This window comes from Saccostrea cucullata, unplaced genomic scaffold, assembly GCF_032062105.1.
Source record: "Saccostrea cucullata isolate Sc308-1 unplaced genomic scaffold, CSIRO_AGI_Scuc_v1 ctg1256, whole genome shotgun sequence".
NCBI lineage: Eukaryota > Metazoa > Mollusca > Bivalvia > Ostreida > Ostreidae > Saccostrea > Saccostrea cuccullata.
The window spans coordinates 42,586-65,210 of NW_026925139.1; the positions used below are offsets into that span (position 1 = coordinate 42,586).

General features: G+C 33.3%; 2 protein-coding genes across 2 annotated transcripts in view; one reads left to right on the plus strand and one right to left on the minus strand.

The window, feature by feature from the left end:
* The window catches only part of LOC134268160 (uncharacterized), a 33,864-nt gene extending 30,249 nt beyond the window's left edge, over nt 1-3,615 (minus strand). The window contains exons 1-2 of the mRNA XM_062750359.1: nt 3,515-3,615; nt 3,206-3,351 (exon numbers count right to left, since the gene is read on the minus strand). Coding sequence (XP_062606343.1) covers nt 3,206-3,351; nt 3,515-3,556 — 188 coding nt within the window. The 5' untranslated portion in view covers nt 3,557-3,615. The remainder of the gene's footprint in view (nt 1-3,205; nt 3,352-3,514) is intronic.
* Nucleotides 3,592-22,625, plus strand: part of LOC134268159 (interferon-induced protein 44-like) — a 30,211-nt gene continuing 11,177 nt past the window's right edge. The window contains exons 1-6 of the mRNA XM_062750358.1: nt 3,592-3,661; nt 3,840-3,882; nt 8,205-8,234; nt 8,953-8,985; nt 12,824-12,853; nt 13,117-13,169. Coding sequence (XP_062606342.1) covers nt 3,849-3,882; nt 8,205-8,234; nt 8,953-8,985; nt 12,824-12,853; nt 13,117-13,169 — 180 coding nt within the window. The 5' untranslated portion in view covers nt 3,592-3,661; nt 3,840-3,848. The remainder of the gene's footprint in view (nt 3,662-3,839; nt 3,883-8,204; nt 8,235-8,952; nt 8,986-12,823; nt 12,854-13,116; nt 13,170-22,625) is intronic.

Genomic DNA, 22,625 nt, shown 5'->3' on the forward strand with positions numbered 1-22,625 from the left:
CGTATAAGGAATGTAGGAATAAATTTGGCCGTTTACCTCAATGGCGCTACACTATACATTCCACACTGGTAAACAATCATCCAGTGTGATTGCCCAGTGTTATCGTGGTATTGTTGAATTCTGTGTTTCATATTCAAAGTACAGTAATGTGACATAAATGAGTTCTCAAAATGGTCGCAGTCATCGTAAGTATTTAAGATGGGTGGTGAATCAGTTGCTGAATTAGGTAATTCGCTTCTTTTAAATGAAAAAAAAATTCAGTTGAAATGTAGGTATGACTTACGTGTAACTAAATCGGTCCACTGCTGTAAATTGGGAATTATTCCCCTTTGATAAACAATTATCGTCTGCTGGGAGATTTGGCTCCCCATGGTCGAGAATTGACGAGTGATCTAATAGAAATAATCATTCAGATGTCAAATGAAGGCCTATCAAGCTATACAATTGAGAATTTAACCGGAATAAACAGTCGTACCATCCAAAAGTTTCTCAAACGTGTGAGGGAAAGAGGTAATATAGAAAATTTACGGAGAAGTGGGGTGAAACGGAAAACTTCACAAAGAGATGACAGCTAGGGTTCTTTTTCGAAGCATTTAAATCAACCGTCGTCAGAATTTAAAAGATATTACATCCAGATTCAATGCCAGGACAGAATCTAATGTGTCACTCAGAACAGTTCACAGACGATTATCAGAGGAAGGTTACAAAAGGTGTGTAGTTTCTAAGAAAACAACTGTTTCACGTGTGAATAGAGAGAAGAGAACCCGATTTTGTCGACAGAAATTACATTGGACAGTAAATAATCATTGGTCATCAATAATATTCAGTTATGATACTAAGATAGTTGTTGTATTAACAATTAATTTCATGTCTGGAGGAAGAGTGAGGAAAGAATACGTCCTGAATGTGTCGGGTTGCGTGGTGATTGTGAAACGAACTGTCGGGCCTCCCTCATGTTTTGGGGTTGCATATGTTATAATGGAGTTGGTGCCATAAAACTGTGGATGGGAACATGAAAAGCGAGAAATATATTACAATTGTTGATGAGTGTCTTTGGCCTGTGATCGCTCGTCATTTCACAAACCGACGCTGGACTTTCCAAGAAGACAATGCCCCCTGTCATGTCTCCGCTTTCTCAAACAGTTGGAAACAAGACAACAACTTTAACACTCTACCATGGCCCCCGCAAAGTTCTGATCTCAATATAATAGAAAATGTCTGAAGAGTGTTCAAAATCCGTGTACAAAGGAGGACACAGGAGATCAGAAACGCTAATGATCTGGAGCGAATCGTCCATGAAATATGGGGTAGCCTCCCTTTGCACTATATTCAGAGTTTATATGCAAGCATTCCTAAGAAAATTCGAAGTGTTCTACGCTCTAGAGGTCATATAACAAAGTGCTTACACAAATCAAAGTACTGAAAGCACTCATGGGAGTTGAAGGTGGTGTTAAATAAAATCTTCAATCAGGAGGTTACGTGAGTGAACAATATTTCAAATGCAGACAACTGTTTCAGTTTTTTTTTGGGTTGCAAAAATCTTGAGAAAGACATTCAGAGACATTGAATAGCAAAAAAATGCAGGGGCCATATTGTTGCCTGCCTACATTAGTCCTTTTTTATAACCCCTGCTTGAAAAGCGGGAGGGTATTTATTAATCTGGATTTCCGTTTATCTGTTTGTTACGCTTTAGGTATACCAATCTCTTAGCCGCAACTCCTCTTACACCATAGAACGAAATTTTCATAGAATCTTTATTACATATTGCCGTTGTGCACCTTCTATTACTTTTCCATCCTACACATATTTTGGTTTTCCCATTGCAAATTATGGACACTGCCATTATATTCATATTAGAGGCGGTTTATCATTTATATAATTAACTGCTCACAGTCTTCAAATTTTTAAGATAGTTTTCCTTGGCACCTTTACCCATGTGTTATGAAAATTTCAGTTTCGCAGGAATAATATCAATGTTGATAAAATGTGAATTTTAACACAGCATCCTTTTAAGAGCTAACAGATTTGTTATATAAAACTTCTCTGTGAATATAAATGTATTATAATTACACGAACATTATACATGGACTACGTCAGAACTTAAATCTTTTTTAATATTGTGAAGAAAAAAGCAATACCAAGTTTAAAACAAATATTTAATGACCAAACATAAAAACAGTGGTATATGTGAGAGTTTGTGTGCGTACGAGTTATCTGTATGTAAATGAGGTTTTCCTTTTATTAAAAAAAAACTTCATTTTGTTGTTTTTACGAAATGATTTTACGAAAACATCAGTGTCCGTTTTTTGGTTTTAACATTTATAACAGAGTACTAGATTTACCGCTTTTGGCAGGTGATACTGCTGATTTAGTAATAAATACGCATGTTTCCTAAAGTTTTTATGCATTAATGAATTCATTTAAACCAAGGAAATGTTCATAAAAAGTTTGAATAAATTCTGTGCACCGGTAAAAAAGAAATTGCTAAAAATCCGGGACCGTCGGGCATCGGGACGACTAGATTTACCGCTTGCCGTTAGTATGTAGAGTTGTCGATGGTATCTTTTTCAGTGTATGACGCCACACAAAAAAATGAGTTCCATTACGAAAAAAAAACTTTTGAGGTTCTTTATAATTTATTTTTACTTTGAACGAAATCTAATATTCAAAATAAGATTACTTTATCATTATTACATTTACTTATATTTCAAATTATGAAAATTAGATCAATTCAGGAGAAATTGACATGAACTATTTGTGGCGGATGTTTATGCATGTTTTCCGTTGAATATCATCGGAGTAAATCAGCCGACACAGTAGCCTCGCTTTCGGCTCTATATAATCAACACAAATTACTGCGCATGTTAAATACGTGATGACCATGGGAGATTGAACATAGTTCAACTCCCAAAAAGGTAAGTGGTAATATTATTTGATTGATAGAAATTGGGTTTTACATTCAGCAAGCGCAGCGCACGCATGAACGACGGCGGCCATTTTGCGAACTCATTAATGTCACAATACTGTAGCATTGATTTTATTCGAATTAACCATCCAATCAATGAATAATATGGTTATCAATTTACTCAGTCAATCAAGCAAATCGCAATTGACATGCTATTATTGGAACAATAGTTAACTGAAACATCTGATCACCTTTAAACAATCAATAGGTTCATGTATGCAATGTAGGGTAATACATTACCTTGTCATTATATATGGCATAACTGGTGGCATAGTGGGTCTGGAAGATTTTTCAGATCGTGGTTGTACTGCTTTTAACCAACATGCAATGATCATGAATACTGATCTTTTTCGAAAAAATGGCAATTTTAACACGTTTTTCAGGACCTAAAAATAAATGTATCGCTGTGTGAATTCACTTTACACTTTGTGTCCATTAAAGTAACATGCACAATTCAAAGATGAAATTTTCACTGATTCATTGATGATAAGCTTTGAATCTGATGGAAAAATATACGAAAAATAAGCATATAGAAAAAAAAATTCATACCAGACAATTGTCGAACATTCCTCCTTTTGTTGCAGTGCGCATGTTTAAGGTATTTCAAGGGTATTTCCAATTAATATTACCCTTTTTTTTACTTTCGTTTTGTTTGTTATTCTTGCATGGAATATTCTAGAATTCTTCACTGTTCAAGTAAGAAACATTTTCTGGATTGTACGAAAAATTTTTGATATCATTCTTACGTTCAATCTATCTTTCTGGGAAAATAGAGATTGAATTGTCTTTACTTCACCAGTCAGTGTTTATAAATATATGTAATGTGCACCTATAACATGTATAATAATTACAATTTGTTTATGGTATTCCTTAGGCAATATTAATGATGTGGATGTGGAGGACACTAATACGCGCAGGTAACTTCATATATGTTTTTTTAATATTTTCATTTCGTATTAAAAGATAATATACATGTATAATAATATATATTCAATTTGATGGCCCTTAAGATATGCACAAAAATATGCCTCATACATTTTTTTTATTTTTAAAATAAAAAATGATATATAGTTCCAGAGGCAAACAAACAATATAGGAAAATAATAATTAGAGAAAAGCTCGTTGATGAACAACAAGTAGGCATTCCGTTCATATGACTACTTTCTTTTTTTGTTGGAAATTACCATTCTTATGTAAAATGAGGTCAGAAGTCTTTTTGAACATTTACTGCCGTATAAGAGTTTTTAGAGGATTAAATTTTGGTATTGTTGGCTTGCTGAGATCAGTAGAATTGAATATCGCCAAATAATTTAATCTTAGTTGTAACACGTCATTTGATTGGTTAAACGATTTTATCCATTTTGTATAGCATAACTTGTCTACGTCACAATGAGTTAAGTCAGAAACGTATTACTCCGCTTGAAGTTAACTTTTAAAATATGCTATATTTAAAGCCTTTAAAGAAAATTGGCAAAATTATTTCATTGTCTACATTGAAATTAAATTATAAGGAATGAAGCTTATTTCCTTAAATATTAAGCACGTTTTATTAGAAAATCGCTAAAATTTAAAATAATAATATGCCATTTTCGCATACGTCCGTTATTGTCTAGAGTAACCTCAATTCACGACCTTTGACTCATTAGTTGCTGCGTAATAACCAATCCGCAAAAATACAAACTGGGTGTGGTGTCATTCAAAGAAAAAAAAAACGTATATAGTAGCCTTTTAATGGTCTATCATATCTCGAATTTTCACAAAAATTGCATAAACCGACGTGTGATTAAAAAAAACTATCAAACGGGCTGTAAACAAAACACACAGTACGATTTAGAGATCTTACGAACCATGAAATTTTAAAACTATATATATATATATATATATATATATATATTTAAAGGTAAAAATCCAAAAATATCACAAAACATTTACTGCAATCCTTATATATATCCAATGAAAAAAAGTCAGAAATCACAAATCTCGAAAAATCATTTTTAATGTTAGCGCTTTCTGCCTAATGGCTCTTCAGACAGTTAAAAGTTAAATATAAGATTGCTTAGTAACGTTCATAAGCACGACGTCAAGTATTGTCCATTGTGACGTCATAATAACGTTAAAAGGTAGCATTTTAATTCGCACCGTTACAATCACTAAAATAAGCCAAAAAACATGTAGAAAATAAATAAAAGCGCTAACAGTAAGCCATTAGGCAGAAAGCGCTAACAGTAAGCCATTAGGCAGAAAGCGCTAACAGTAAAAATGATTTTTCGAGATTTGTGATTTCTGACTTTTTTTCATTGGATATATTTTACTGTACCAAAACACTGGATTTTTCTTAAATTATATATATATATATATATGAAAAGAAATAGCACAGTGTCCGGTAATTAATATTAGAAAAAAAAAATTGACAAGGCAACAATGTTAGTAAAACGTAAGAGCTTTCTTCATTATTTCTTCAGACGTTTTACAATTCAAAAATGCTTTATAAAGCTTCTGAAGATTTGAAATGAAAGCGCTTAAGGTAAACTGAAGGTTTTCGTGTTTCTTTTTAAAAAAGATTTACATGTAAACTACCGAGCACTGTGGATTTTTTTCTGAAAGGAATCGAAAACGAAAGGAAATGATTGCCTGACGTCACGGCGTCAGGCTGTATAAGGATTGATATTTCCTAGGTGCGAAGGGAAGAGGTCACAGTTAGCCAGCAAAATTTTGTGCATGCTGATTATCACTGGAATTTGTTACCTCCGTTTCAACAAAACATTTAGCAGAAAAAAATAACCGTCTTACTGATACAATATATTGATGTGTTTATTTCCTTTAGTTTTTTTGCATGCAGCTGATTATTTAATGCGATTTCATATACGGACATGTCCGTTTGACCTTTTTTCTGCGTTTCTGTACTATTGGATGAGTCCATTTTTCTTCTAGGTAAGGGGTGTCACAATCATTTTGCGCCAAATGTCACGTGTATATCTTCGCGCCCTTTTCCCGGATGATTCTACTGCACTGAATGGAAATAAAAACTTCAAGTCTGTTCTTTTTATCGGAATTTCGAACTTTGGGAAAAAAAACATATCGGTGATATTGTGAAAAAATTTAGAAGTTACATCATAATTTAAAGTAAATAAAACGAAACGGAAAAACAGTTCTTAAGAGGAAAACTGGCCAAATATGCATAATATTTCTGATCATATCTCGCCCGGACTCGCAGCCCCCCTCCCAGTTTTCAGAGATAAAATTCTTTCTCCAATGAAACACAGAAAATAGACCTAGGAAAAGTGTCCCTCCTATTCCAGGATTAAGGAATATAAGGAATCACCGTCAAGTTCGTTAGGTCATTTATGCATAACGGGATGTTTCCAACAATCTTTGATGCTCTGGCATACCCAACAATCTAGTACTTAAACATATTCTGCATGTTAATCATAACGATTCATTTATTTCTTGTAGTTATCATATTCTCAGCTGTCTTCCTGGTAGTCTATGCAGTTGAATCTAATTCTAAATTTTAATTTTAAAATAAATATATAACCTTTACATATATAGGCACGGCTTTCCAACATACATTAATTCATTAGTTCATTTCCCTTTTTTAATAACTACATCTTCTAAAACCATTTATAGAGTTGCGGAATGAGGAGCTGAGCTTTACGTCGCGTGTTCGAATCCACTGCAGGACGTGGAGATCGGTCCTTAGGATGAGACCGTTTAAAACCAAGTCCCGAGTCGCAGTAGGTGTTAGCACGAAAAAGATTGCATGAAACTGCTCATTGGTCCCGAGTTCCAAGTATTTGTAACACTCCACAGGCGTCATTATACAACAAACGAAAAACAGATCAAAACCAATTTTTAACACATACAAAATATACCTTTTAAATAAAATCTCACTGTTCCTTTTCCATCAGACACGTAGCAACAGGGGGGGGGGGGGGGCTGTCTCCTCCTTTTTTCCCAACCTTACTTTTATCTAGCCCCCCCCCCCCCACCACACTTTCAAAAACGAGGCTCTCCATTGCTTTCATAAGTAGCGAACAACTTAAAATTAATGCATGATGTTTTGTTCGACGTATTCATAATTAACTCTAATGAAATAATTACCCCTCCCCCAATGTAAACGTTTATATATATATATAACTTATCATGATTATAGGTTCTATAGATATTGATTGCATTAGTCAGGCAAGCTTTTTTGAAAAGCTATTACTTGGTAGTTTTTTCTGACAGGTTAATAACAACTATTAATTTTTAATCAGCTAAAATAATTTTAAATTCGTTATATTATAAATTGGTACAAATGAGATGCAATTTCTTTTTTACAAAACATTATCTAGATTTTCATTATTGATAGTAATCCAGCTCAGGGACATAATTTAAATTTTATTTGTTTTTCCTTATTTGAAAAAGGACTAAAAAAAAAGGGGGGGCTAAACGGTTTTTTTTTATTTATTTATTTTTTTTTTTATTTTATTTTAAGGTTTTAAATTCTGGTGGAAGTATTGATGCAGAAGTTATTGATTTAAAAATGTAGAGCTATTTGATACGAAATTTCAGTCATGTAGTACGTAAGAAAAGACCCCAAGCACAATAAAGCTCAAACTGTACCTTCTTAATGTTTTGAAATCTGCAATTTGGTATTTATCAACAACATGATGAAATAAAATTTATAAATCTCCAAAATTTTGAAAGATGTGGACCAAGGGTTATTTGTTTCTTTGGGATAGGGTGCACAACTGATGAAGAGGAAATGCATTTTCTCTATGTTACTCTGATCTACCTCTGGGCATTACGTAACCGAAATAAAGCATGCTAAGTGTATAGTTTTGATAAGCAATGACGCCTCTTTCGAAATTGTGTATTTCATGGCCTCTGGTTTAAAACACAAATCAGATTCAATTATTCACTGATTTATTGATGCTCACTGAGATGACTGTACTGTTATTTCCTAAAAATCCTTTTTTAAAAGAAGATGAAAACGTGTACTCTCAAATTTTCTTGCCCAAATTCATGTAGCTAATAGAAAATAGGCACCATAAAAGAAAAAGTGCTGTTTAAAGGAATATTTGTAAAACTAGTCATCCTTGCGGGTTGACTTATCTGTTAATCATTATTAGTTAAGTATACTTTTCATTTATATTTTAAGTTTAATTATCATAATAGGATATTTGTTTTATCTTTCAACCTGCACAAAAACATACTTGACAAGTCAAAAAAAATTAGCGCAATATTTCATCCACAGATATGATCAAAGGACTTGAAGATGAAAGAGGTATGCTTATTTTTTATATATTTTTACTATCTATGCAATTAGATACATGTAATCATGATATTTAAAAAAAAACATAAGTAGAAAGAATACATTTACTGTGGTCCTAAAATCATTCAATATGCATGTGCTGATATATCAAAGACTACTAGTATTTATGAATTAATGATGGAATCTTCAATATATATGACGAATAAATAATTCCAGAGACTTTGACTTTAATCTTAAGCAGAAAACATAAGCTGAATTCCATGAAGCTCATTTGTTTTTAGTGTTTTAGCCTTACAGTTAGCTGTAGATACTGCTACTACTAGTATTCATTTGGGCTCCATTTTAGTTGTTTCTCCTCTGTTTCAAACCAGTTTTGAAAGTTTAAAAGTTTTTTTTCAACGATTTCTTTATCATTTTCCCTTTCAAAGATTTTGTTTTTAATCTCAATAATTATCATTTGCATAATTTGAATACGCATGATTTTGTTCCTTCCAATGCATGCAGTACATTAATGCAAGTGCAAACATTCATTCAATGCTTTGATACCTTCTATACATAAACATTGCATGTATGCATAAAACTTTTAGTCTACTGTGCATCAAGAAAATAAAACAACCTGATAGCGAAAAGTTGTTCAGTTTGTCCGTCAGTTTGAAAGGTTAAGCGCAAATTAAATACATTTAAAATCAATGCATTCTCTATAATATTTATTTATTTCATAATATTTCAGATGAATGGAAAGAAAGAGCAAAATGTTTAGAAGGTTGGTTTATCATCTTCGTTAATCTCTCTTTTTCGTCTCTAAAAGTTCTTTAAAATTTTATGATGTATCATTATATTGCAAAGCACCATCCTGTAAGCATGTTTTTTTTTTTCAATAAATTTATTGTGGCAATTTATGGCGAATGTTATTTCTTTTCATATCAAAACAATTGTAGTACGAGTAAACACTTTTTCAGAATTGAAAATCCTTATGTCTGTCTTTTTGTCATGTTTTTACGTGTGTAAATGAACAAAAAAAAACCCTTAACAAAAATACAATAGTAACTATACTCGTTGTGATAACTTTGACACTATGAAAACTTTGATTAACTATATGGAACACTTTGACACTTTGATTTACTAAAGTGATACCTTTGACACTTTTATTTACAGCTGATAGTGATAACAATGATAACTTTGATTAACTATAGTCAGTGATAACTATGACACTTTATAACTATGACACTTTAGTGATCACTCTGAAGAATTTCAATAAGTAAAGTGAACAATTTGACACTTTACTGAACACTTTGAAATCTTTGATTTACTATAGTGGTAACGTGGACCCTTTGATTTACTATAGACTATTGTTAGGGAACGATTGACTTAATCTCAACGGAAATCCATTTCCATCGACAAACGTTTATACAGCACATAAATGTGTGTTATAACTTTATTTTTTATTTAACTATGTTTTTTTCTAGCTTTAAATGTCAAATTCTTTTAAAATTAATCTGAATTGAATTTTTTCATGTAATTTTTGATTACCTTAGTAACTCATGTGATATACTGCTACCTGTTTTTATTAATTGCTGTGCGTCGCCCGTCGTGCGTTTACATTTAAATATTTTCAGCTTCTACTCTGAAACTGTTTCACCATTATCGGCCATTTTTTGCATAAAGCATCTATGGGTGAAGGTAAATAAAAATTGTGCATTTCATGATCCCTGCCTTCCTGGGCTTGATGTGAGGGACCAAAACCTCTATTGTTATGATGAGCAAGGGTGTCTCTTCCAAAATTGTGAAATTCACGGCCTCAGGGCCAGGGGTTCTTGTTCCAGGGTGGGGTGTTGAGTCACGTTTTATTCGCTGTCACATTATGTGGGTATCTGGGTTAGAATAGGTCCTCAGTATCCCCTTGCTTGTCGTAAAATGCGACTATTTAAAGACGGCGGTCCTTCGGATGAGACCGTATAAACCGAGGCCCTGTGTCACAGCAGGTGTGGTATGATAAATATCCCTCTCTGCTCAATGGCCCTGAGTGCCGAACATAGGCCTTAATTTGCAGCCCTTCACCGGCAAAGGTGACGTCTCCATATCAGTGAAATACTCTGAAGAGGGACTTTAAACGGTATACAATCAATCAATCAATCAATAACATTATGTGCTCCTTCACAAAATGTACGTCCCTTTTTCGGAAAAATCTCACGTATTGTCTGCCGTCACGAAATGTCCGCCTTTTTTCCAAATAAAAAAAATCTGCATACTATGTTCGCCGCAATGTAAATGTATTATTTTTTTTCAAATCTTTTCCTCTGCTCTTAGATATGAATCCAATTATGTATGTTCATAGTTTTGATGAGCACGGGTACCTCTTCCAACATTGTGAATATCATGGCCCCTGGGTCAGGTTTCCTGGTGTTGCATAGTAAAAATTCATTAATTGTTCAAAAAAAAATTCTCCTCAGCTCGTGCATATTAATACAATGAACTATTTATATACATGAAGTTATGATGAAGAAGGGTGTTAGTTCCAAAATTGTGATTTTCATGACCCCTGGATCAGTTGTTCCGCAGTTAGGCCGAGACTCTATTGATTATATCGTGAAAAACGTTTATTATGTAAATCAAAGAAATTGTACTAGAAAATAGAATATGGAAATGCAATACTATATAATAGAAAGAGGTAACAGATGACCAAGGTTCTCCACTGGCTTGTATGTGCTCGCAAAGGGTAAATTCCTTTGAACCACGATTGAAATTTCAGCTCCAAGATAGCACCTTAGTTAGATATGTGTGCCATTTTATAAAATAAAACCGTCATTGTATGATCCTGATCGAACAGGAAGCATATGTTTTTACATTCTAACTCAAATCAATAATTTAAAATACATTATAAAATATTTCAGTATATAGGTTAATCAAAGCTACCCCCTTCCTTTTGTGAGCTTTTACTCTTTTCTGATCATGTATATGATAGTGAGATAATTGAAAGTAACTAAGGTAATTCAAACATACCAAAGACTCATGATCATGACTACATTTTAGCAAAAAAAGCTACATTGAATTTTCTGATCAAATTTGTCCCTAGTCAGTCGTTAAGTGGTATTTTCTACCAAAGATATTAGATTCAATGTTTGATAGATTGTATGTTATTAAACGTACCTTTCGAAACATTTTCGAGACGCCACCAACTGCTGGTGGAGAGCTTCAAATTTTGTTCAACACTCGACACTCAACGCCATTGAGCAGGGAGGGATCTTTTTCGTGCCAGCATCTACTGCGGCACAGGATCTCAGTTTATACGGTCTCATCCGAAGGACCGATCATCACGTCCCACAGTGGGATTCGAACCTGCGAGGTAAGGATCCACTCCTTACTTCGTGACTCTAGATCAGACGCGGGGTACTACAAAGATTGAATGTTTTTTTTCAAAGATCGATCCATGAAAATCTTATTGACGCTGGTTCCATGTTTCTTTTGTTTAAATGCAGTAATTAGTTCATATAACCAAACCAAGATGGAATTGCACCTCGTATGGAATTTTTTTTTCTTTAAAGATATAATCATAGACATGCTTTTTATATTTAGATATGAGATCTCTTTTCTTCTCTCTGTTTTTAGTTATTGTTAGTCTCTACCTGCATGTTACTTTGAAAACATTTTTTCAAAATTCAAATTCCCTTTTTATTTCACTCAAATGACACTTGCTCAACAAGATGTGTTTTAAATAAAACAATTAGACGGCCATATCATATGTTATTCACGTTCTTTATTTATTTTTTTTTTTCGTTTTCCCTGTTTAAATAAAATTGAAGTATGAAACAGATGTGTAAGATTATGTAATATCTTTTAATCCAAACTCACCGGGAAATATCGACATAAGAAGGGAAAAAAACAATTTTAAACATCGTAGATATATCTGAATGTCTAGTTAAAGACTACAGAAATTTTTTTCATTTCACGTATAAGATTTTGGACAGATTCTGCTTCATATGAATACAAAAGGTCTGCTACATTGTAGGAACGGAGCGCATTTGTTAACTATGGGTATTCCAATAGATTGTTGGAGGACCTGGTCTCCAAAAACCAGATATAGATATTTTAAATCAGAAAATCGGGCATCTTTTTGATGTCAACTTCAGAACACTTGTGTGTACAATCAGAATGATTTTCAACAAAATAATTTTGCAAATGACCAGTGACAAGGTTAGTTAATTCACAAGTTCCATTTTTATCGAAAAAGCAGCTGTAAATGATATCCAAAAGGTTCGAGACTAATTCATCCTTGGGAATGGTTGTGTACAAAGTTGAAAAAGTGAAAGATTTAATCTTTTGATTTTAGTACAATCTTGTGATTTCAAATTGTCCGACAGTTCCTTGAAATTTTTTTAAGTATTCTCATCTGATTTACTTCACTTTTTGAATATATTTTTGCACAGTATTCTTAAAGTTTCTTCTTCACTACTGTGAATATATTAGTGTGTTGTAAAGAAAGAAACTTGCATTGGTTGAACATTTCCTGGAACCCGCTATGTATCTTTGTTTTTAAGGATTTTCAGGAAGGAAACGTACTTTATTTCTTTTATATATATATACCAATTTAAATTATGTTACAGCACAACTTGACGAATTACGGAAAAACAGAGGTAATAACTTTCCTTATCATTTTTAAAAATCTGTTACATGCAAAACTGAATTATATTTTAGGTTTTGTTCATAAATTAGAAATGCTCAAGAAATCTATACAGGTATCGGACATAAAGTATTGATTAAAATTCTTGGATTTCCTATGAAATAAGAAAAACGTATTTAATGCATGTAAATAAAAGTAGTCCATGGTGTAGAAGAGTCAATCAGCTAAAATAAGCATAGTATTATTAGAATAACTTTATTTCTTTATTTTTTTCAGTGAGATTAGAGACACCATGGGGAGTTGATGATAGTGCACTTTTCAATCAAGCGGTAAACATTGCAGTTTCATGTTTATAGAATATGAAAACTTGCTGTAAATAATGAAAAATTGAAATAAAATCCTTTGATTTAGAAACTATAAATAGGTTCGAATCTCGTGTGTTATAATTTTTGAGAAATGTTAAATAAAATATATGTTAGATGTCAGGAGTGCAACACAATAATGTAAATTAGGGTACAGACCCTAAACCGTGCTACTACACCTCAGAAACGAACCGTACCGTTCCGTGCAGAAAGCGTACCATACCGTGCACAAAGCGTACCGTACCGTCCACAAAGCGAACCGCTTCGTGAACAAAGCGTACCCTTCCGTGCACAAAGCGAACCGTTCCGTGAACAAAGCGTACCGTACCGTCCACAAAGCGTACCGTTCCGTGCAAGAAACGAACCGTACCGTTCTTTGGTTAGTTATGCAAACCACGCCCCCAATGATTTTTTGAATCGTATAATGACCAAATAAGTCATTTTGGTTTATTTCTCGCTACGGCGCCTGTAAAAGGAGGACGGAGGTTGTGTCTGCCTGTTTGAAACACCATTATCAAGTATCATGCGTCTGGATCTTCAACTGTAAAAATAAGGAAACTACTGGAAGCATACTACAACTGCAAAACAACTAGAAGAGTGTGAGACGATTCCTTATTTGCTATAAATTAAATCAACTGGTTGTGTTTGTGGTCAAAGGTACAGTACAGGCCACGAGTTTTTCCCGCAAAACACATAAGGGGCACAGTGGACCTCGAACAATGTCGGCGACTTTGAAGTCTTTCATTTTCATACTACAAGTTTTAGCAAATTATATCAATTTCCTTTTGAAATATTAGCTGTTTTTAAATATTCGTAATTAAACAATACAGATGTTTTAACTAATATCATAAGATGCCCCAAAATTCAATATAATTGTGCTCGTGCCCGGGGGAAAAAAACCGCCTTAAATGTGCACATGTACATGAATTCATGTTTCATAATCCTATAATTGTATTTGATATAAAAAAAAGTTCAATAGACTATAATACCACTAAGATAGAACACGCTTTCATGAATTAATTCCCTGGTTGTCTCTGCTTTTGATTTTAATTCTGCTCATTTAAATTATTAATTTAAATCTTATCGGATACAAGATCGTTTTTGTCGTAAGTATGCATTCATATGTAGTACATATCAGATGCATGATTTTACTAATGAATTATTTTGTAAGAATTTTAAAATATATACAAACTGTCAAATTTAAAAAGATCCGTAATAGACTCTCACATTAATTCTGTTCAGATTCTTACTATAGGCGAATCATTGGTGCAGTTATACTTGCACTGAAAATCTGTAATTATGTAAAATATGGATTAAAATATTACGGTAAACATGAAGAATTCTACTGAACAGACAGAGATAATAATCTTACTAATAAAACTGTGATCAAGTTCCACGCTGCATACAAAAATCGCCAACCGAATTTCTTGCAAATAAAATGTGCAAACTGCAGTATAAATATTACTTCATTCTGAAATACATCTTATGAAAAATGAAAAAAAAACAAGATGTGTTTGTGAAACACTATGCGCCCGGCGACAAAAAAGTTCAAAAAATCTATTTTGAGCATATTGGTCACAGGCAAGGTCACAAGGTCATTGACCTTTGCGTCAATTGAAAGAACTTAATCGGTGGAGTATGCATACCAAATATGAATTACCTATCTCCAATGGTTCAAAAGTTATGGTAAAAAGTGTAAAAAGCTATTTTTAGCATATAGGTCACAGTCAAGGTCACAAGATCATTGACTTTGATGTCATCTGAAAGGACTTTATTAATGGAGTAAGTATACCAAATATGAAGTCCCTATCTCCTATAGTTCAAAAATTATGACAAACAGTGGAAAAAACTATTTTTAGCATATAGGGCACAGTCAAGGTTACAAGATCATTGACCTGATATCATTTGAAAGGACTTTATTAATGGAGTAAGTATACCAAATATGAAGTCCCTATCTCCTACGGTTCAAAAGTTATGACAAACAGTGGAAAAAACTATTTTTAGCATATAGGTCACAGACAAGGTCACAAGGTCATTGTCCTTGATGTCATTTGAAAAATCTTTATTAGTGGAGTATGCATACCAAATATGAAGTCTGTATCTCTTATGGTTCAAAAGTTATGGCGAAGGTTAAAGTTGACAACAGACAGAAAGACAAACAGACAAACAGACAAACAGATAAACAGATAAACAGACAAACAGACAGGACAAAAACAATATACGCCCGGGATCTATCGATCCGGGCGCATAAAAAACCAGTTTGCGAAAAAATGAAGGTTTGTTACACTGTAACCCCATCCTCTTTTAAGAAAGCAATACGAATTAACTGGTTAAAAGTTCTCTAAAAGTCTGCAAAATATAGTAAGTTGTTGTAAATTGAAATTAATCATAATCTACAGGAAACATTTTCATAAGTGTCTGAAAAAAGATAATTTACTAAATAAAATGAAATTAAAAAAATATATCAATCCTCTTTCAAGCCATAGTATGTTTGTTACCCCCCCCCCCCTTCTAAAAGGTGATACTTATGCAAATTTATGTGGCTTTAAATTGTGGTTTTGTAAAAAAAGAAAATTATAATTTCAGGGATACATGCTTATTTATTTTTGTCTGAAAAGGGATAATTTAGGAAGTAAATTTGTAATCAGTGTTGTGGTGAAACCTGGAAGATTAGTTTGCTGGATGTCTGTTGAGTGATTTAATACACTTGATGCGGCCAAAACTAAATAATTTGAAAGGTGTGTTAAACACACGCCCCCCCCCCCCCTCCCCCGTCTGTCCGGTTCTGACCCAATATTTTTTTTAGACAGGTGTGAACTATGAACTGACCAAAAGAATGTTTCAAATCACAGGAGAAATTCTTCCTGCGTAAACAGACTTTCTGGGTCACCTAGCGTCATGCCATTTTGATTGACAGTTGATGCACGAGGATTTCATGCGGCAGCATGCATATACATGTATATACAGAGAACGGATTATTCATTGCACAATAGTTGTAAATGGGTTGATTAAACAGCATCATGGACTGATTAATTGTGACTTTTGCGATGTAAATAAAACGAAGAGGAAGAATAAATACAAGTTATTTTTTTTTACAGATAGTGTACATGTATTAAGGGTTTGCATCTCTCTATCCCCTCTCTCTCTCTCTCTCTTTCTCTCTCTAACGACATTGTTTTTACAGACTTCGAAAAAAATTAAATACAGAAATATTTACGAATTCTGTATATATTAATACATATCTATACATAATGCCAAAGACATCGGTGGGATGATGTTTTTTCTTCCTTTCATTTTTTTTTTCATTTTTCCTCCATCATCGCTGTAGTGTAAAATGTTTAACTGAAACCGAGAAATTAATTTGTTAAAAGCTGAAATATAATTATATACATGCATTAGGTACTTCAAACGTCATTTAAAATGAATACATTTTTAGCAGCCAATAAAAAATTAAAGCTAACAGGCTCCGCCCACTTCATTTGCATACCGTTTCTCAAAGCGTACCGTTCTCAAAACGAACCGTTCCGTGCAAGAAACGAAACGTACCGTCCACAAAGCGTACTGTTCCGTGCACAAAGCGAACCGTTCCATGCACAAAGCGTACCGTTCCGTGCACAAAGCGAACCGTTCCGTGCACAAAGCGTATCGTACCGTTCTCAAAACGAACCGTTACGTTCACAAAGCGTACCGTTCCGTGCACAAAGCGTACCGAACCGTACCGTTCAAGTGGTGTAGTAGCACGGTTTAGGGTCTGTAGTTTCCAAATCTTTTATCTTTCATTAAAAAGGAAACTTTTTTATCAAAATTCTTTTCTGGTTAAGATTTAAAGAATTGACTTAAAGACGTACAACACACTGTTTAATGTTTGATATTTTGAAGTTAATGTGGACGAATACGGAATTTTCATTTTAACTTTAGAAGCAACGACATTGAAAGAATGCGTACAACATCGTGAGGGGTGTACATGTATGCAAATGCCGATGTATCCCCACGGTCATATACTGTCTCGTTTGAAATAATGACATGAAAGAATTCTGAAACTATAATTATTTCATTTATATCACAGGAGAGTTGAACATAAACAATTTTTTGATAAATAAAATTAAAGAAATAAAATTAAAAATCAACATATTCAATATAACTTGAATTCGTATCCAGGTTTCATGTGACAAAGAATGCATAACTCATACATATATGGGCTAAACACTGAAATCCTTCAGCATTTTTTTCTGATACATATAAAACCAGTGGTCAATATTTATTCTGCATCCATGAATTTAAAAACTAATGCATACCTCCGAAATTCAAGTGACGAAATACTAGTATATTTGAACTGTAAACGACGTTTCGTCAAACACTAATGCCTGCGACGCAAAAAAATGAAGGCGTGGGGGATGGAAGGGGTATTCAAAAATTGCCTAAAAATCTATATTCAAATACGCTTTACATTTGAAAACTTTTAAATATGTAAGTTAATTTATTTTTGAAGCAAAGGCAATATTCTAAATTTGATTTTTTACCGTTGTGTCTTTGTAGATTCATAGCAAAGTGATCGACCCCCGTCTGAAAGACGCGCGGGAAAATGATTTATTAAGAAGGGGGGAGGGGGAAATTTTTGTTATTAAATGAAAACTGGTCGTACAAAAATTATACAAAAAATTAAGAAGATTATTTTCACTACCAGCTACCTAAAGAAAGTTTTTAACCAAAATTAAACGACAGGTTTTTTACACAAAAAAATGAATTTGAAAAATACAGAATTTTCAAGGCTTAAATAATTCATAGTTTTTCAATTTAAGGTCTTTAAAAATTGTTTTGATGACATATATATCAAAAAGATGACTATGTTTGTGTGTTAAATGGTTACAGGAAAAAGTCAATGAACTTTGACAGTTATATCTAATCCTGGCTTTTTTGAAAATCAAGGTTTAAGTAGTTCATTGATTAAAATTTTTCTCTTCTTGTAAACAACTAAAGGGGGTAACTTTTGGAATTTCCTGTCTAAAAACCACTCTAACGATTTTGTCCAAAATGTGCATACATGCAGTAGATTTAATCATGTACTACATGTAAATATACAAAAATAGCAAAAATTAAACGACAGGAATTTTTTGCGGTAGGTGTGTTGTACATCCTTAAATAGTTAAGAGATGATATTTTAAGAATTTAATTGTTTTATTTTTGTTCATATTAAAATTTTTCAAACCAGACTTGAAAACAAAAATGTTAATTATTATATAATCTATTTATAGTCCCCATATAATCTATTCAAACAGTTCTTGACACTACATATTCACTGGATTTTAGGCCGTATTCACCGGAGGGTCAGTGCGCGTGCAACTGCACTGTGACATCACAATCAAAATCTCAGACAACGTTGTAAACGATAGTTGCAACGGCAACAGCCAGCTGTGAAATCTAAGGTGGCAGAGGATAGTTTCTTTTTTTGCAATCAAAACGTTTGACTGACCGATTACTTAACATTTAGCTGCTTTTAAAATGTGCATTGAAAAAAATTAAATTCTCTCTCTACATGTAATAATAGTATGATATAGTCCCTTGAGGAATTTCAAGCTATAAGGAATAAAACATGTACAACTCACACAATGAGTCCTAATGAAGGCACTGGGAAAATCTCAAAATTTCATGTAAATCAAGCCTTTTTTCACTATTTCGCCGCAGCCGCAACTGCTTCCAGGCCCGTGCTGATGACCTTAAGCTACAAAACAATTTGCAGAACAACATTAGTATATACCACTGAACAGCAATAGATAATGGCTCAACCACCTCGTTTTCAAGCTACAATTCATCCTATGAACCCACCCCGTTTTTCTGCCGAAATACCGGAAGAGTGACTTTCGATCTCAGTTTCGTATTTCAAGTCCATATCCCATATACAGTAGTAGTGACACTAAAGTGTCACATTGCAATAAAATATACAAGGCCACCAATTCCCTCGAAATGCATCCATAAAATATTCTAGCTATAAATTTACCTACATGTATAATATGCATTCAAACCTTAGGTTTCTCTATGTTTTTTGACTTCTCTACTTTTTGACCGATACTTAAATCGATACTATCCTCTGACACCTCAGCAGGAAAAATGTTAGACAAACCTATCGTATAAATAGTTTTAAACATTTGGACGTCTTGCACATAGCGAAACTTTGAAAGGAATACACGGAGGATTAAAACTGTAATCTTGACATTTTCTTTTAGTTTCAACGACAGAAGTTCGCAAATTCGTCTCAGTCAATATTGATATTTTCTGATGAATAACAAACCATATTCAAACACCAAAAAGAGTCCATAATTGTATTATGAGAACAAAAACCAATTAAAAAAAACATTTATTATACCTCTATTGATAATACTCGAATTTTATTGGCTGGTAAGAAAACTTTAAAACACAACAATGACTCCAAATGCTACTGTTTACAGCAATACTGACCTAGGAATCATTGCACGTGGGATATATGTCCCGGTCATTATTTTTAATGACCGCTAAAAATGACCGCTTAATCAAAAATTCGTTTTTGAGTGAAGTTAATGCATAAAATAATAATTATCCGAAAAAACAACATGTTTTTAAAAGTGTGCATGGTCTGTTTTGCATTACCATACTGAATACGGTAAAATTTTATCGTTACAATATATCGTTTCAATATACCGTTACAATTCAGTTCAATAGAATGTAGAGGCGGCTCTTGAAAGAGTTGAATTCTGTGTTAGATTTTGACTGTGTAGAGGAAAAGTAATCGTTAGTTATAACAATGTATGTTGCTATCAACTAAATATTGATTAAATCAGTAAATCATGATACAAAAACTTATGCCTAGGTCACATTAAAGCCGATGGTCGGGCGACTAAATTTTTCTGGTCTTGTCGGCTGAAAGAACAGGATCGGCCGACACAGTATCGGGCGACACGGAGCAGTCACATTATTTCCTACGGACACCGATGACTTGGATAAATGATACAAAAAATCTCTTTTCTTTAGAAATCAGCAAAAATTTTTCATAGATCTATATTCAAATAGGTGACGCGAGTAATGTTTGAAAGGCAAAGTGGCAGAATCTTAAAAAATTATGACTCAATGTTGAAAATGTGTGCAAAATTTGTATGGAATTGCATGAAAACGACATATAGTGCATATCTAAGCAGCAAAGAATACTTAGGATTTCTTTATATCTTACGGTTTAATGATTTATGTTATCTCCGTTCAAAAAAATTATATCAATCCATGCATCAAAATTTTGTTTGTATTATGTATCCTTAATGGGTTAAATATTCACAAGTCGGCCAATCGTCGCCCGATCATCGAGCTCTAAGCTACAGTTTGATTTTAACCGTCGGCCGAAATTTTCAACACCCTTATTGTCCAACGACGGACGACCGACTTAATAAACTGACCGCCGATGGTCGGACGATGATCGAAGGTTGGTCGACGGATAACTACACTCGAAGAAATCGGCCACCGACGCATGAAAATTTATAACTTGGACCGATAGACACAAAATTGGTCGGCCGACAAAAAAGGAGGTCAAAATCGGCCAAGACAACGGGCGATGAACTGACGACTATCACCCGAATAATTCCATTTTGCTTCAAAACCCGTCGGCCGTTGGTCGTTTTTGGAAATGTGACTGGGGTTTTACACGACTTGCAGACGTCAATGTAAACAACTTAACTATCCAGTATGTAGCGAATCATGATCCCGATCAAAGAAAGAATTAATTACGGTTAGAGATTCATACTTTTCAATATATATCGGTATAATAAAACAATTAATTACCCCTTGTGAGATCAACATGGTGAAATAAGGACCCTCGTCCTGGCCCACTCGATGACCTGCCCTGACCTCGGCCGCTACGCGGCCTCGATCAGGACAGGTCACCTCGTGGGCCAGGTCTGGGGTCCTTATTTCACCAAGTTGACCTCACAAGGTAATTAATTGTATAATATAAGAGTAATGTAAAGGGTAGAAACTAAATCAAGGTCTACGTCTTATCATTTATATCCCTGTTACAATTTTGAAGCATAAAAATGAAACTTTCCTTTGATTTCTTTCTTAAGAAAGTTTTTCAGAATGTAGTGATATTCCCTTTTTTCAAAACAAGTTTTACTAATAGGAATTCTGAAAACCATTGTCATTTCATGAATTTTAACTAGAATGCATGTAATGTTCTATATGATGATATGAATGAAAATTTTGTTATGGGTAGTTGAGAATTAAAAATAAATCTGTTTTGGTTGTCATCATATCTAAATTTACCCTTTTACTTTTCTCTCAACTGGGAATTATCTACTTCAGTTGTTTTCTTTTCCTTCTGAATTACTGAATGTATGTTTTGTCTTATTGCCTAAATATATGGACATGTTAATAAATTCTATTTACAACATGTATACTATTTAATTCAACATGATTTATTAGATTGATTTATGTCTTTGTTAAGTCCTTGAAAAATCTTGTGGAAATTCATTTCACTTTCACTGAAATCATATAATCATTTAAATGCAGTTAATATTTTACCAAAACTTGTTAAATCAGATGCGTTCATTTGTCTTTAATTATAATGTCATGTTTTAGTAACAAGAAAACATGTCAAATAACGTCTAAAATATATTTTAAGTGAAATTATTCATCAGAAATGAGTAAAAGTTTAATTTTCGTAAACTTTGATTTAAGAACAATCATTCCGAAGTAGACAGAGAGACACACTTTCCATGTGTTTGCAAGAAAGCATTACTTGTTGAATAATCGTATAAATGTTCACATCATAATGTGACATTGTTCAGTTTGCAAACAGAATTAATGTAAAGGTTGATCAGTTTGTAAAATCTACTACGCGGCGCCGCGTCAAACTTAAGATGTTAACAAAGGTACATTGTAGTGACTGTTCCTTCTATCACGATGAAATTTTATTGTTTTGAAAGATTTTTCTAGTTTCTAAGATTAAGCTAATGTTTTATGTTTTTAAAACAATTCTTTCTAAATTTTAGAGCTTTTCAAATTATTTTCTTTGTTTAATTTACATCTCTTTATCTTTATTGAATTATATCACCGGACATTTCAGGTAATCCAAGCTCATTGTCATCGTTTGATATTGTTAAAATTATCTTTAGGCAAAATAACATCAAAAGGGCGATAATCTGGCCCTCAATCATTTTAAGGTTTTACTCAGTTGTCAAGACTTTTTATCTATTTATCTCTAAATGTCATTTTTACACATGTCACATTCTAATTGTTATATATACTGTTGAATTTGATTTGTATAATTAGTCGGAATCGGACAGCCGTCCAGAGCAGAATCGGACAGCCGTCCAGAGCACACCGACCTGTATCAAAATTTGTCAGATCCATATTTAAAGTTAAAACGCTGGTCGGAGTTTGTCTTGATTCTGTTTAATAAGACTCATA